The 16309-nt window shown below is 44.6% G+C and overlaps 1 protein-coding gene and 1 long non-coding RNA gene across 3 annotated transcripts in view; one reads left to right on the top strand and one right to left on the bottom strand.

The window, feature by feature from the left end:
• Positions 1-13179, bottom strand: part of STK4 (serine/threonine kinase 4) — an 86490-nt gene extending 73311 nt beyond the window's left edge. The window contains exons 1-3 of one of the 2 annotated variants that reach the window (XM_028524061.1): positions 13034-13179; positions 7841-7921; positions 1912-2040 (exon numbers count right to left, since the gene is read on the bottom strand). In XM_028524061.1, the coding sequence (XP_028379862.1) occupies positions 1912-2040; positions 7841-7921; positions 13034-13068 (245 nt within the window). In that variant the 5' untranslated portion in view covers positions 13069-13179. The remainder of the gene's footprint in view (positions 1-1911; positions 2041-7840; positions 7922-13033) is intronic. The other variant, XM_028524063.2, reaches the window with a different exon arrangement.
• An 83-nt stretch (positions 13180-13262) lies between these two features.
• On the top strand, positions 13263-14824 carry LOC118496845. The gene is made up of 2 exons (XR_004899405.1): positions 13263-13526; positions 14534-14824. It is a non-coding gene; the product is annotated as an uncharacterized LOC118496845 (long non-coding RNA).
• The last annotated feature ends 1485 nt before the right edge of the window (positions 14825-16309 follow it).

The raw sequence follows: 16309 nt of genomic DNA, 5'->3' as shown, positions 1-16309 counted from the left end.
GAGGTTACACAATAGTGGAACTCCAAAAAGAAATATGGAAGGATATGTATACCAAGAAGTATTTAACAATGATTATTTCTCCAAAGGGAGAAGTAACTTTATTTTCTTCTTTTTATTTGCATTTTTCCAAAAGTCACATGTACTTTGGGGGAAAAAAAAACCCCACTACAATGTATTATAAAGAAAAAATTAGGAGTTTCAAGCCTGAAGAGAAATACCAAATAAGGAAATGCAAAGCCAGACATCCCATTAAAAGGAAATAATTTGCCATCCGAGAGCTACCAGCTTTAAGTGGCTACATTTATTACCAGGGCTAAACAATGTTGCGTAATCACTAAAGATGTTAAAATCCACTCAGCTTCATTAACTCAGAATTTCAAGTCCCTGTATCCCTGGGAAACACGCCAGTGACAAGGACAGCAGGAATAAAACCACGTAAGTGGCTATTAATGAAGACATGGATGAATGAGTCTCTTAAGGTGCATTATCACCACCCTCGCTCCCTCTTCCCTGAATCCCCGTGGTACTACGGCGTCTGCGAGGCAATACTGTCAGGTACTTCCTGTCGGAACACGTCCTGTCCACCTTGTATTTTCAGCTGGATTTTCCTGTCCATTTAGATGCCTGGCCCGTCCAATCAGCCTCCTCCCCAAGGATGAGAACTCAGCCCTGTATTTCTGGATGTTTCTTATAGCACTTAGCACAGAGTAGGATCTATAAAATATCTCTTCTTAAAGAATTACAGACATCAGTGTACCCTGTTTGGAACACAGCTCTTGCAGAGTTGCTCAAAAGTGGCAAAAAAAAAAAACAACCCCACAATAAAAATAGACTATTAAAAAAAAGTGGTGAAGTCCCAATCTGCCAACTGGAAAAAGCTCCTGTAATGCATCTGACAGAGGAGAAAAAGCAACACTGCTCACTTTCTCTGGTCAAACCAATGAAGAAACATGAGGTTTTTAAAAAAATCTCATATCGAGTAACCACCAAAGTTTAGAGCATAAGAGAAAGGGAGGGAGGGAGAAGAGAGGCGACTGTATTCACGAGTCTATGAGACGTAAGGGCTCCTTGGAGAATCTCCACCTGCCCTAATGTTGAAGGGTTGTGTGTTAAAAAAACAAATAGGTACCAAGTTCACCTGCTGACCAAAAAGGCCGCAGAACAATGAATGCAACCTCAAGTGCAGGCCCGTCTCACTCTCCTTCACCTCCCCGGAACTGGCATCGCCCTAAGTGCATGTTTCTCTCAAGTCTCAGCGGCACTAAGGAAGTCTGCTCCGTCGCTGTGACCGCCCCTGTTGTCACGGAGTGTCGGAGCAGAAACCACGTGCTTTTCTGCGGTCGCCTGTTGGCCTGACTTCCTGCTACGCGGCATTTGACAAATCTTAGTTCCTCAAAAATAAAATACTTAGCTACTCTTGGCTTGAGTAAGTTCTTAAAAATTAACAGTAACACAGAAATACTAACAGAAATACAAAAACAGGTCTTCTCTTCTTACAGATCTATCTGTATATTCTAAGGTTTCTAAAGCTTCAAGCGTTTGAGTGATCTCTTCTTAGTTGCCGCTGTAGAAATGTTTTCTCAATAGGAAGTAAGAGATCACTAAAAAAAAAAAAACAACTAGCGGCATCTTCTCCCTCTTTGCCTCTTCTTCCTAGTTTTAAAAAGGGCTTACTGAAAAAAACAAAACAAAACAAAAACCTATGCAGGAATAGAAACTATAAAAGATAAAATACTAAAACACAAAGGTTTTCTGAAAAAAACAAACAAACAAAGATGCATAGTGATTCCATTAAACTTTCCCTTCTGCCAAACATCTAAGTAAATGCAACTCTAGGCATCAAACTCTATTTAAATAAGCACAGCAAATTCAAAAGCATGTTCTCGCCAAAGTAACACCACATGCCTTTACCTGTCGCACTGCTGCATTATGGAGATTTCTTTGATGATCTCCTGCAGATCTGACTCCACAGGAACTTGCTTAATGGCCACAATCTGACCGGTCTCTTTATGAATAGCTTTGTAGACGCTGCCATAGGACCTATAATTGAGAGAACATTTATAAAGTCAGGGCAAGCCAAGAGATAAAGGTGGTAAAACACAAGCAACTTACAGTTCTAATTCATATGCCTAAGTGCTAATACATACATACTTAGCTACATTTGCAAAACTGAGGTAACTAAAGCACTTAGAGGGAAAGCACTGGCATTAAGAGAACTACCACAAAACGGCATCTTAAAAACTTGACATTTAAATTGTGCTAAGTGTATCAGTATAAAATAAGTATTATGGTAGCCACTATTGCATGCCTGATGTCCGCCAGAAACTGTGCACCATCTCAGCTCATCCTTGCACAAAACAGTGAAGGGGGCTTATTATCCCTATTTCACAGGTAAATCTGGAAAGGCTCAGAGATCACATGACTTGACCAAGGTCACATAAGTGATAAATAAGTGGTCGGCCCAGAATTTGGGTCCAGTGGTGACTGGACACAAGTCTATGCTCGCTCCACACCCAGCCTGAGTCATAAGAGTAGATGTCTTTGTTTACTTGCATTCACCGTAATACTGAGAAAGAAGTCTTTCATTCCTTGCCCCTCTCACTTGCAATGAGATGTAAAACACTATGGAAACAAATTAAATATCTCAGCCTCTTTAAAGGCTAGTATCAGGTGAACAGAGCACATACCTATATTTTGCCTTCTGCTCTATCGTGAAGAGTTTATTACCAAATAAATAAAAAGTGTATGTACCCATTCCATTTGGAGGCTACAAGAGTATCAGATTTAGAATCTAAAGACCTAGGATTTTAGTTCTACCACCACATTTACAGATGCAGTATTAACCCTATTGTGCCTCCATGTTCTCATCTGTAAAATGACATGAGACAATTGTGATGGTCAAATGACATGCCATCATCATCTTAGCTAGACTGTATCTTCATTAAAATCCTGGTGGCTGTCAGTGAAATGATGAGTAAACTGTCTTTCATGGTTCCCAAATACACCTGTTTCTTTCTATTGTCGTGGTGAGCAAAAATCAGAACAACAGTGCAACCTAATATATCCAAATAGCTGAGTGCTCTGAGCTGCCAAAATGGTACTTACAAATAATTTCAAGGTGTTTTTAAAAATCTATGTGGAGCACATATTCCCACTCCTTCAAAATCCCATACATTGGCAAAACTAGTATCATGATCCTTAAATGTCATATAAAACCTTTTTTTTTTTTGCAAGAGTAAAGCAACCACTGACCACATGGAGAAGACCCTACTTCCTTGCTAAGATAACCCTCTGATTTGTCAGGGCGGTGGGCCCTGGTCCCAGGGGATACAGCACGGTGGTCCAAGCCAGCCACAGCAATCCTGTTTCCATCAGCAAGTGACCCAGCTCTGGCCAACAAAATTTAAGGGGAATTCTGCTGAAGAGTTTCGGGGAAAGACTTTCTTCCCAGGTGAGAGAGAAGCACATGAGAAGGCCCCTTTTTACTTGTCACTTCCTTTCCTATTTTGGTTTCTGTGATGAGAGGCAGGAGGCCTGAAACTGATGCGGTCATGTTGCGACTCCGAGAATTACACAAATGCTAAACTGTTACCCAGCCACTGAACCATTCGGGAATCCTTCACCCTCAGGTTTATTATTACTTCGTTGTTAAATGTCCTTCTTGGTTAGCCACTGTTAGGTGGGTATTCTGTCACTTTCATCCAATGTTATTCTGGATACATTAATTCCCGTATGTGTGAAGAGGCCTTTATTTCACTTTCATTCTGGAATGAGTTTTGGTGGGTATAGAATTCTTTAATAACAGCTTTGCCTCAGCGTTTTCACTGCGGTTTTCCAGCTATCACCACAGCCTCATGTCTCATAGGTGAGCTCTCTTCCTGTAGCTTTGAAGATTTCCTCTTTACCCTTAACGTTCTCCGATTTTACCATAATTGAACCAGGAGCTGATTTATCTGGCACTGCGGAAACTTCTTCAACCTGAAGGCACGTGTCTTTCTTCAAGTCTGGAGAATCCTCGGCATCATCTCTTTCCTTCCTCTTTATCTCTTCTAATATGTCCTTCTAGAACTCCTCTGGGACCTGTATAGGACCTCTTCAATCCGTGCTTCCTCCTGGTGTCTAACGCTGTATTTCTCGGGGCTACCTTTTGTGACCGGTCTCAGTTCTATCTTTCAGTTCACAAGTTCTCTTTTCAGCTTCTCTAGTTTGCTGTTTCTCCAATTTACTAGGCCTTTAGAATTTCAGTAAGTGTGGTTTTCACTGTCAAGATTCCCAACTTTTTAATTATTCATGGGGCTGTTCATGTTCATGGTCTTGTGTTCTGTTAAGGATGTCATTTCCTCCTTTCATCTTTCTGAAAATCATTAACATGTTGAATCCCATTCCAGATTGCTCCACTATTTCCACTTCTTTGTCAGGCCTGCCGATTATCTCAGGGCAGTGGATTCTCTTCCTGGGACACATTTCCTTTTACCTTGAATGATTTTCCTCCGCACGGTGCTCACCGTCACGAGGACTCCAGGGCATCAGGACGGTTTCAGAGGTCCCGCCCCCCAGTCATCCAAGCTGTCCAACTCAAACCAGATCTTGTTTCAGGAGTTCGGGGGCCGTGCCCCCTCAAGAGATCAGACCTGAATGCAGGCAGGCCGAGTTCCTATTGTCAGACCAGTGCCTCTCCTTGTTCCCCAGGCCACCAGCAAATGGTATTGTACTATCCAGTGGCGATCGGACACACTTGTTTAAGCTTCAGCTCACAGATGCAGAGCCTTGGCCCAGCCCACAACTCCATGTAGGAAGCTCACCTGCCGTCTCCTGACGAGGACAGGCATGCTTTAACCCCCCTCTTACTATTACCGATACCTTTTCCATCACTGGTACACAGCTGGCTATGTGTCCTAATATTTAAAAAACAATTTTCACTCATTCTTATATATTCGAAATGGAAAGGAGCGGTCTCGGCATACACTCACTCAGCAACGCTGCCCAGAACCACCCCATGCTTCCTTACACTGTCTCGGTAACAAAGAAAACTCTGACAGCTCACTGGAGCAATTAAGATTCAAAACTCTACACACTGCACTTACGGGAAGCCAAAGAGGGTTTAGAAGGCTTCAGCAATCATGCTCACTGACAGGCAAGCTCTTAAGACCCGATTCTCTGCAGCAAAAACTAAGTGGCTCAGTGAATTTTAACTGGCAGAGAAAGTCAGGAAGTAGGTGTTTCCCATAAGCCCTACAAGGCAAGGATCAACGTAGAGAAACAGAAATATGTGAGGGCAAATTAACCAGATACAAATCGTAACATTTCCACTCACTGGCCGTGCAACCACAGGCACGATGTTATCATCCTGTGATAAAAGCCTAAAGGAGCCAGTGTGTAGACTGTTACATGAACTAGAAGGCAAAAGGCACGAGGCTCTAATTCAAAACACTCCCCACGTGCAGCCCAGGCATTCTGGTCTGGATCTTTGGCCCTGCTGTCCCAGGGACCCACACAGCTCCCTTAAAGAGCCAACAAACTGCAGCCTCCAACCCAACACCGTCCTTTAGCCGTAGCTCCTCCCACACGGACTGACGAGCCAGTGAGAGTTCACGATCCATTCTTTTTCCGGAACAGTTTCAGGGGGGCGTGGCCGTTTACAACGAGAAAGCGCGGTTAAGATCTTCCTTCAGGGTTTTGCTGGTTAAATGAGGCTTGATGAGGTTTATTCAGCCATGACGACAGAAATCCAAGTATTTGCGGGGTCCTTTAAAAACACCCCATGGGAAGACAGACTTGAAGCATCATTTGTTTTCTCCCTGGTAATATTTCCATAGGGAAGTTTCCATAGATGACGATATCCATAGATCTAAAACAAAATTTTTAAAAAATCATAATTAGCGTAGTCTTTCCTTACAGTATATTCCTGATATGTTCTGTCTGTAGTTTTCTTTTGACATTCCCCAAACCCAATCGAGCCAAACAGAGCTCCCTTCAACACCTAAACGTGCTTAACGACTGGAGACTTAACTTCGTTGGACATGAGAAGCCCTGAAAAATGCTGCAGTCGATACAGTTAAAGATAAAGTCGCAGTCGCCACTTACTGAGCACTTACTATGGGACAAGCACTGCACTAAGTAACTAGTACCTGACATAGCCCCGTGAGGGAGATACTCCTGTCCCCGTTCCATGGCTGAGGCTTGTGAGGCTTCAAAATACTAAGCGGTGTGCTCAGGCTCACTCATGTATTATGACTAATGCACAGCAGAGCGAGCAAGGGTCTTAACACGGGTCTGCCTAACGTCAGGGTCTACACCCTCACTACTGCCACACACTTTTAGTAAAAAGTGAGAGAAACAAGTCAGTTACATGGTCAGTTATGCCTTGTCTTATCCTTATCTTGTGCAAACCCCTGAGCATTGTTAGGTGAAGGGCCTCCAACTCACTTCTCTGAGGAAGAGAGCAAGGACGCCGAGCTAAAGCCGGGCGTGGCGGGCAGGAGATGAGGTGGCGAGGACTGTCACCGTCCCGTACCTTCACAGGCTGCCGCTGCCGGGCCAGGTGCAGCCTTCAGAGTCATCTTGCACTTGTCTTCGCGCGGCAGATGGTGTCCCCTTTCACTTCCCTCCTCGGCTGGACTTCTCGTGTGACTCCAGAGACTATGTTTTCAACTCACAAAAAGGTGATGACTAATTTTTTCACATGGAGATAATCCATGAAAAAAACCTATTCCATATCAGCCAGGAGGGGGCTTAACATTATTACTGATCTATATTAGGCATACATGACACTAACCCCCCCCCCAGATAATTTAATGACGCGTATAAGATCTGGTTTTAACAAGCGCACAGTAATTACACAACAGACATTTGAAATCCGAACATAAATAGACATTTTTTAAAGTTAGTATTTCAGGTCTTCCCTTGAACCAGTGTTCCCTAAAGACTGAAAACACACACACACACACACACACACACACTTATTTGCTCATATATACAAACTATTTCTGAAGGATTCATAAAACACTGTTATAGTTGCATCTGGATGGCTGAGATAGAAGGGGCAGACTCTTTCACTGTACGAACTTTTATGCTGTTCAAATTTTGAATATGGACTACCTATTCAAAAATTAACAACAACGAACACTTAAAACAGGGTATCCCTAATATTTTAAATGTCCCAGTAACTACAGGAGAATAAACAAATACACAAGAATGAAAATGTACAAAAATTATGACATAAGCTTTATGTAGCATGAAAGTCAATAATGGCCACTAGCTATTACTACGTATCGCTTCACTGGTATATTACAAACGCATTCACAAAGCTGTTTCAAGAAGTCCGCTAGTTCCCAACCTGGGGTTTTGGATCTCTTAGGAAGCTATAAAACTAGTGGTAGTCCTTGATTTATTTACTTTCTTTCACAAGGTTGCACTAGCTAAAATGCTGAATTACATTTCTTAAGGGGATAAACGATTGCATATCAATCAGAAGCTATGAACTACAAATAAAAATGTCTAATAGAATTTTTTAATGAAATATCAACTAATTCGTGCCATCCATTAAATAGATAAAAATCATGCAAATCATGGATTCTACAAGAGTGAAAAAAAGAAAAAGACATCCTTGGAATTGAAAAGACCAGGAATCACTAAACCCGCCTACAGCAGCGACTGGGGAGAAGAGGGGAGAGCATTCCACGCTGTAAAGTCACCTCCCACCCCACCAGAGCAGGGCCAGGGTGCATCACTCCCTTTTCTTCCCCTTGGCTTTGCGAGAGCTTGCCACAGGAGGGGTCCTGATGTTGGGGGAAGAAAATGAAGGCGGCCTCCTGGCCCACCCCTATTTCTGTACACTCACCCTTCTCCGAGTTTCTCTAAGACGTCAAACACTTCTTCTGGCTGTTTAGTTAGACTATCTTCATCCAACTTCTTCAGCTGCCTGTGAATGAACAAATAGACACACAAAACACATTTTACGTGCTAGCAACTAGAACACGAAATACAGTGTTTATTTTAAAAGTAGCGTCTTAGGAATTTCTCTATGGAGTCTTCACTAGTGCACAACAACAAAGGTTAACTGAGAGAATTTTAAGGGAAGGTGGAGGGCGGTATACCACGGTCCCTCTGATGAGCAAAATCAGGACCGGATGGTGGAGAGCTACTGTGAGGCTAACTCCAGTCCAACGAGTGTTTGAGTTTTTTAACAATGAAGGTGGTTCCAAAGTGGCTTAGCCGGCCTTAAGGAGTCCCTAGGTCCTCATCACTAGACTTTATACAGAAAATAAATTGTCACTGACTGAAATGCTAGTAGAGGAGATTCAAGCATTCGACGTAACCATCAGAATTCATTTAAATCTTAAGACTCCGTGAATTAAAATGGTCTAACTCTTCAGAAAAGAAGACCCTGGGTCTCCCTTAGCCAGTTGTTGATAATTTTTCTGAAACAGAGATTCTACAGGTATCACAGGAGCGGGAAATGGAAAATACACGCTTGGACGTGACCAAAAGTGAAAGACAGCCAGGCAGCGCAGGGTTTCAATTCCTATCACGACGGCTCTCTCCTGAGTAGCCATGCACCTCTGCCTGGCCCCCCGAATCAAATACATGTGGTTGCTACAACTTCCAGACAATCCAGATTTTTCTGACCACGCTAGACAATGGTAATAAACACGGGAGGTTATAAATTAACAGTATTTTTAAAACTCTGAGATCTCCAAAAATTATGAGTGGGCTTCATGAAGGAGTTTGCTAAGGAATATGTGTGTGTGTGTGTGTGTGTATCTTCTACACCGTGACTTCCTGAACCTACGAAAAACAAAGAAAAGAGAGCTCAGGAAATGGTGAAATACGGAGTAGTCACACTGGTGATTTCTTTGTACACAAAAAGGTTTAAACTAGCTGAACAATATCAATTTTGACAAAGAAAAAAAAAGCCCTGAAATTTAAAACACACACACAAATGTGTGACTTCCTAGAGAAGACAATAAAACCAGAAGACAACAACAACAACAAAACTCTAAACAGTGTCAACAAACACTGATCTCAAAGGGACAACCTTCTAGAACTTTCTAAATACCCAAGACTATGTACTCGAGAAAATGCAGTTTTGCTCCAAGTCAGTAATTGCCGCAACTTGAAAAATTAACGTAACAGATGACCGCGCTGACCTTTGAAAAATCAACAGGTCCTAAAAATTAAATTCCAGTGACATCACCAAAAACTCCCAGCTGCCCAACAGAAAGGGCTGAAGTGAAACTCCTCCTCAAAGTTCAGAAGTGAAATTTCGATGAACTCCGAGGTTAGAACGGCGACTCATAAATCAGGGGGTTTTTGGAAGCGCTGCATTTATAACTGCGTGAACAACAGACAACACCTGATTCCTCAAGTCTGATTAAAAGTTTTACAAACAGCTTATGAAAAGGAAGATCCGATGTGCTCTTTTGAAGTACTGAGTCTGTGGTTTACAAAAAGCAAAACTCACGATTTCGACTACCCGGCCACCGTGGCGGCACAACGGAGGAAACCGCCACTGCCAGGGAGAGAGACAGCTGTGGGCCCCTGATAATGTGCGCACAGCAAATGTTATGGGGCTGCTCAGATACTTTTTACACACAAGCTAAGTGCTTTTTAGTTTGTTTTAGGTTGGTCGTAAGAGATCTCTGTATCACTGGTGCCTGATAACCCGGAGGTGGTCCGCAAATATTTATTTGTTAAATGGCTTAAGGAATATAATGAGGGGAATCCTAAACCTTTATCAGCAATCTTTGTGGGTTTTCAAAATAAAACAGAATTTCACCCTAAGACGTATCAGGGGGTTATCACCGAACAGGATTTCTATGGGAAATGTTTTGATAGGTGACGTGGTGGTATTTTATACCGTGACTCTGTGTGAAAGCAGCGCTGTAACCCACCAGCCGGCTCTGGTGATTCAGCTCTCCCAGCCAGGACTCCCCCAGGTCCTAGGCAGTCTCAGTGCTCGCTCACAAACGAACAGGCCCAGCCAACACAACATCCTCTGTGGACCAGATACCGACAGATACTCTTCTCCTAAGTCAGGTGGCCACGTGGATGGCTCGCATCCCAGAAATGCATTCTGCCCCTTCCGCCACACGATTACCTAACGGCAACCCACTAAAAAAATCCACCTCCTACGTGACCATCAACATTAATCTATCATCACTCACTGAGTCACACACAAATGTCAAACGCGTGAACACAAGGAGCATTTCACACATTGGGACTGCTGTCCCTTGCTGGAAACAAGCATTGTCCACATCCCTGAAAAGATACAGTACCTTTCCCAACACAAATAAGGGTGGTTCTGAAGTAGTTACTCACAGGTCTGGCTAAATCTCAAACTTCCTTCTCCCACCTTAGGGCTCTAGTGAGCTTCATTTCATGTCTGCATCTGCAGCCCGCTCTCCACACAGCATTTGATACAGGTGGGTTACAACACAGAACAGAAGGCAAACTGATGAACTTTTTTAATGAAAATGAAAGCAATGTGTTTCCACCTCCTCAATTCATATGCTGAAGTAACTCTGCGTGTGCCTATTTGGAAGCAGGGCCTTTACAGAGTTAATTACAGTAAAATTAGGTCATATGGGGTGGGCCCGAATACAACATGACTGGTGACCTTAATGGAGGACATGAGGACACAGACAGGTACAAAGGGAAGACAGTAGGGAGACATAAAAAGGAGACAGCCATCTACAAAACAAGGAGAGGGGCCTCAAAAGAAACCATCCCACGGACACCTTTTTCTCAGACTTCCAGCCTCCAGAACCGTGAGAAAATACATTTCCATTATCTAACTCACTCAGTCTGCAAAACCAAATTGCAGTCCTAACAACCAGTACAAATGATAATAAATTAATCTGCTGCAAACTAGGCAGTCCCCTAGTTATGACAGCAAGAAAGCACAAGTCGTTCGAAAATTTGGCCCTGCGACGCTCTTCTCTTGCACATTGAATGCATTTTTAAAATCCAAAAGGCAAAGGAATAGTGTCAAAAAAACGGAAAAATGTACTCTTTTTCCCAGGGTTACGCAACACAAAGCAAAGGTAGAAACAAAACTCAGATGCCTAATCCTTTTTTCAATTAAAGCTAAGCCTTGGAAAAAGAATGAACATGTTTCAGAAAGCTATATAACCAGTGTACATTTATAACTGGATCACTATGGTGCTTTAGCACATCTTGTTGACATACAAAAAGCCCTGAGAAACAAGGTACTTCCACAGAGGCATCAGAGTGAAGCTGTTAAGAGCATGGACTTTGGACCACACTGCCTGGATTAAAATCCCAGCTCTGCCACTTAATAACCATGGGGCCCCCAGCAAATCACTAACTTCTCCGAGCCTCAGTTTTATCACCTGTAAAATACAGACACAGAAATAACCACCTCATAGGATTGTTGTGGGGACCAAATGAGTCAATAAGAAGTTGAATCAGCCCTAGCTGGTGTGGCTCAGTGGATTGAGTGCCGGCCTGCGAACCAAAGGGTCATCTGTTTGATTCCCAGTCAGGGCACATGCCTGGGTTGTGGGCCGGGTCACCGGTTGGGGGAAGGCAAGAAGCAACCACACATCGATGTTTCTCTCCCTCTCTTTCTCTCTAAAAATAAATGAATAAAATCTTTTTTTTAAAAGAAGTTGAATCATATGACATTACCATTTTTATAGGTCAAAAATGGTCAAATATCAGCAATTTCATTGGGTTCAACAGGAGACCTGGAAAGCACTGAGCACAGTGTCTGGCATTCGGTAAGTGCTGCATGAGGGTGCTAATCACAATTATTTCAGTCTCAGCACACCCCAGTAGGGTGTCCGTCCCGACCAGCTATTTGCCTTCTGCAGAGCTTGCGCACTTCAAAAAAAACCCCAAGTGTGCAGCCCAGGCCGCCAATCCCTTCCCTTCACCTCTGTATTGCCCCGCACTCCCACACACTGAACACTTCCTACTTTAGTGCTCTTTCTGCTGCAGGAAGTCAGAGGTCTCTGCGAAACAGAAGTTAACTACTCTGCACCTCAGAGAAGCATGACTCCCTCAATCTCTACTGTCTACTTTTCTCCAGATGTGGCCGAGTGACATAAGACCCTGGTGTCCACAGAGCAAAGCAATGATACAACCGCAACCAACGCAGGAGTTCATACTTTCTAGGCTCAGCTTGACTTAAAACAATTCCAGGTAGCCTAAGATCTGGGGCTGATACTCACAAAACAATAGAGGCCTGAAAAAGGCAATGACCCAGACCCAGAGCAAAGAAGGAAACTCACAGGACTGTGTTTCAACTCTCCCAGGCCTCAATTTGCCACCTTGAAAGCATTCTCTTATTTCCTTATCTACCTCCCAGCATTGAGTTTTTAAGCGTAGTGGAGGATGTGAGGAAAATAAGACAGTGGATACCAGGAATGAAAGATGCCATCACCATTCTAGGATTAGGATCATCTTCTAAACGCTCTGCTCCACGAAGCCCTCCCTGGCTAGACCTTTACCCTTTCTTGGTACACCTTCAGCCTCAGGAGCAACGCTTTCGCCCTCATCAGATCCTCCCCGCCACTGCACCCCTCAGGTGGGATTCCCTCTCTTACAAAGTCCACCCAGCCTTCCTCTCTGCTTGTCCGGATCCATCCTTTACACCTCTCATAGGATCTCATCTTGCTTCAGTATTCCCCCGATCTCAATGAGTCCCTTCTAGGATCGCCCTCCCCCAGTATCCACCACCACCACCGCACCCTTAGCAGATGCTCTCCCTAACTTGTCCCCGCGTTCCTCGGCTGCTACTCCCTTTGGCGGTGCCCTCCTGCGCCCTGGAATGATCCCACAGCAAGTACTCTCCCCAACAAGCCCCACGTTTACCGCCCCTCCTCGCGTGCACCTCTCTATCGGACCCCCACCCGCCAGAGGTCCCCATTCAGCAGGTGCCCTATGAGCCGGGTCGCCACGCCCCGCAGGTGCCTTCTCTCTGGGGGCTTGCACACGCATGTCTCTCCTCCGCCAGCTCCCGCCTTTCCTTCCCGCATCCCCTTCCTCTTAGCCAGTGGCCCCTCACCGGCGCGGCGGATTCCTCAGCTGCACCGTCTCCATGGCGCTGCCGGCAGCCGCCTAGACCCGCTCACTGCTCCATCCTCCCCTGGGACCTCCCAGAGCCCGCCCGCAGACCCTCCCACACTTCCGCTTTCCGCCCAAGCCGGAAGCGGAGCATGCGCGGGGAGCGGGGCGAGGCCGAAGGACGCGGCCCGGATCACGTGGTGCGCCGAGGGTGGGGGTGGACCCGGAACTGTGGTGGCAGGCAGGCAGGTTCCTACCGAGAGTCTTCAGCCAGGATGGAGATGTCTTCGGGCGTTGTCTCGTTGCGACGCTGTTCGCCGAAGACGGTCGGCCCCCCGGCCCGGAACCCGTCTCTGCCTCGGTCCCAGGCCCTCGTTTCTCAGACGGAGATGCTGAGGCTTCGTGCGAAGCGCTGACTTGATAAGAGCTGTGGATTCTTAACAAGCCAAGTTGTAAGCGATTCCTGGGAAGCGCGGCTCCAGGGACTCCTGGAGGTACTGGTGGTTTTCTAGCTTTCTTACCCGGCGGAATTCTTCCAGATGGAAGCTGGACCCAGCATGCTCTGTCCTTGGATGTCACAGAGCATCGGCCTGCAAGTTGCCCCACCCTATTGCTTAACTGCCTCACCTTTGAGTCCCTTTGCAGACATAAAAATAGCTAATACTTATTGAGCTCTTGCCATGTACTTGCTTTCATATATTATCTCATTTAATCAGCATATCAAGCCTGTAATTTTATTCCCAGTCTTATGTATTATTTGACACATAGTCTTACTATGCCCTCAGTGCTTTACTAATACAAACTCATCTAAAGCTCCGATCAACTCTATAACGTAAGTCTGATTATTACTCTCATTAGGCCACAAAGGTGAAGATCGCAAACTCATAGTATAGGTTTAGGAATTTAAAGTCAAGTTAGTCTGATTTTAGAGCCTGTGCCACCAAACGGGACAACCACTGATGTGTCCCCTCCAACTGGACACGGGAGTCAGAGAGCTTCCTTTCCTCGCTGAGCTCTGGTTTCAACTACTGCCGCTGGTAAATCCTCAGGTGCCAACGCCATCAGCGAGTGTTAGGAAAAAGGCAGATGCCACCCAATTTACCATGGAGACAGTTACAAAAGAAGACGCCCAGAGCAACTGCCACTGTTTTTAATTGTCCTGTTTTTCCCAAAGTGATGCCATCTACGAGATTTAACACCTAAGCAACTACCTCTGAGGTCCACCCTGGTGTATGGTACCCCATATTCTAAAAATGGGATCATGGAGCCATTATCCTGACACAAGAAGAAAATATTTACTGAGGATCTACTGTGTACCCGTTCATCCTATATTGTCACTGAATCTTTATTAAAACACTATGAAATAAGAATTACTATCTCTGGTTTACAGGTAAGGAAGCTAAGACTCATATATGCACAGCTAGTGAGAACAAAGTTTTTAACCCAAAACTCTCCTAATTCCACAAAAACCCATGTTTTATTTGCCACTTTGCTCTATTAGGAATCTGTACAGATGGCAGTGGGAACCCTGAGGAAGTTAAAGATCAAGGAGAGTTTCGACAGTTCAGGAAGCCATCACAGGTCCCTCCTGCAAGAAGTCAATTTTCTGTCCTCTGAAACCCCCAAGCGCTTTTCCTATATGACCTTACTTTTCACGGTATGTTCAGGCCCCACTGCCCACTGAATATTTTCCTTCTGGAAGGATCTGACCTCCTGTTGTGCCCACATGCTCATCCCTGTACATGAGTAGGTACTCAATAAACATTTTAAAATAAGTGTCAGTTTATCAATACACAGTGTCAAACATCCCTTCTTTGTCCCCTTCACAGGATTTTCCCAGAAGATAGACATTAGCTTTGGAAGGTGCATAACACCTTTTCCACTGGTGAAGGAGGCCCGGAAGGCCCACGCAGGTTCGAGGAAAGCAGACACATCCTATCCCTTGATGGGGGAGTGGGAATATTCTTTTGGCCATTTTTAGAAACTACAATTTGCCACAAGTGCACTTGGGTAGTATACTACTTAGAATGTATTCAGTTGCAAGCAACTGGTGGGGGGGGGGGGGGGGAACCAACACACACCAAACATCTAAATGGTGACCTAAGGCACCGTGGCACTTGTTTCTTAATTTGAGGTTGACTCAGTGGCTTAACAATGTCAACTTCACCCTCCTCTTTCCTACTCAACGTGTTGGCTTCTCATGTTTGTGTGTTTATTGTTTACAAAATGTACCACACCTCCATGTATCATGCCCTTAACCCCACGCTACCCAAAGTGGAGAAAGAGCAAAAGAGGCTATTTTGAAGTCCTGTACCTCATCACAGGGAAGAAAAACTTTCCTATGAGCACCCAGCAGACATCTTATCTCTTTGGTCAGATCAGATTACATTCTAACCCCTTGACCAATCACTGGCAAAAGAGAGTAAGATTATTGTTGGTACCTGTCAACCCCCGGAAATGAATGTAGCTGCTAAGAGGGGCTCCTGGCGACTGACTGGGCTCAAATTTATAAACAGAGCCTAGCAGCTGGTGCTAAACATGGGTGTCTCATTCCTGCCGTGCTTCACAGAAAAGCCACACTGAACTGCCTGCATAGTGCACTGTGTTCCTGGCGGATGTGCTGACCTTTATAAAAGAAGAGTTCCTGGGATTAAATTGTACCAATAGGACTGAGATTTTTCCATGGTCATTGGAATTGCACATCTCTATCCTCATTTGCATCCCTATCAACCAATCAAAGTGGCTCCATTTTGACCAATTAGGATAGTGCTATTTAGACCAATCATACTGTGAGGATTTGGAGTCCTTATTTGCATAGAAATGGGCCAATCGGTAGCAGGGGGCAGGCACTCTTCTTAATGTAAGTCCAGGTTCCCCTATGTCTACTCCGGGCTCATTTTTTGGTTCCCATTGGAGGCAGCCTTTCCATGTCTGGCATGCCCAGCCTGCTTAACCACTGAATTGTTTCACAATTGAGCAGTTCACAGTGAACAAAGTTCCCCCCTTTACCATGCCCCATATTGGTGCTACATTGGCAGTGAGTTTTATCTGGTTCTCCTGCCGTATTAAGTGTTCATTCTCTCCTCTTCTATGGGGCCTGAGCTGGGCTGATAGGCTTCAGATAGAACAGTCACCCAACCCTCAGAAAGTTTATAGTCTGGTGGGTTAAGAGTTTAAACAAATAATTTTAACTAGATTCCTGAAGGCAGAGACCAGGTCTTTGTCAGCAAATTTCATAAGTGCCTACTGGGTGCCAGGTCCACTAAGTCCTGGGCAG

The sequence above is a fragment of the Phyllostomus discolor genome, chromosome 9 (genome assembly GCF_004126475.2).
Source record: "Phyllostomus discolor isolate MPI-MPIP mPhyDis1 chromosome 9, mPhyDis1.pri.v3, whole genome shotgun sequence".
In the NCBI taxonomy this organism is placed as follows: domain Eukaryota; kingdom Metazoa; phylum Chordata; class Mammalia; order Chiroptera; family Phyllostomidae; genus Phyllostomus; species Phyllostomus discolor.
Note: the sequence above shows the minus strand (reverse complement) of the source record. Positions and strands in the feature narration are given on the sequence as shown.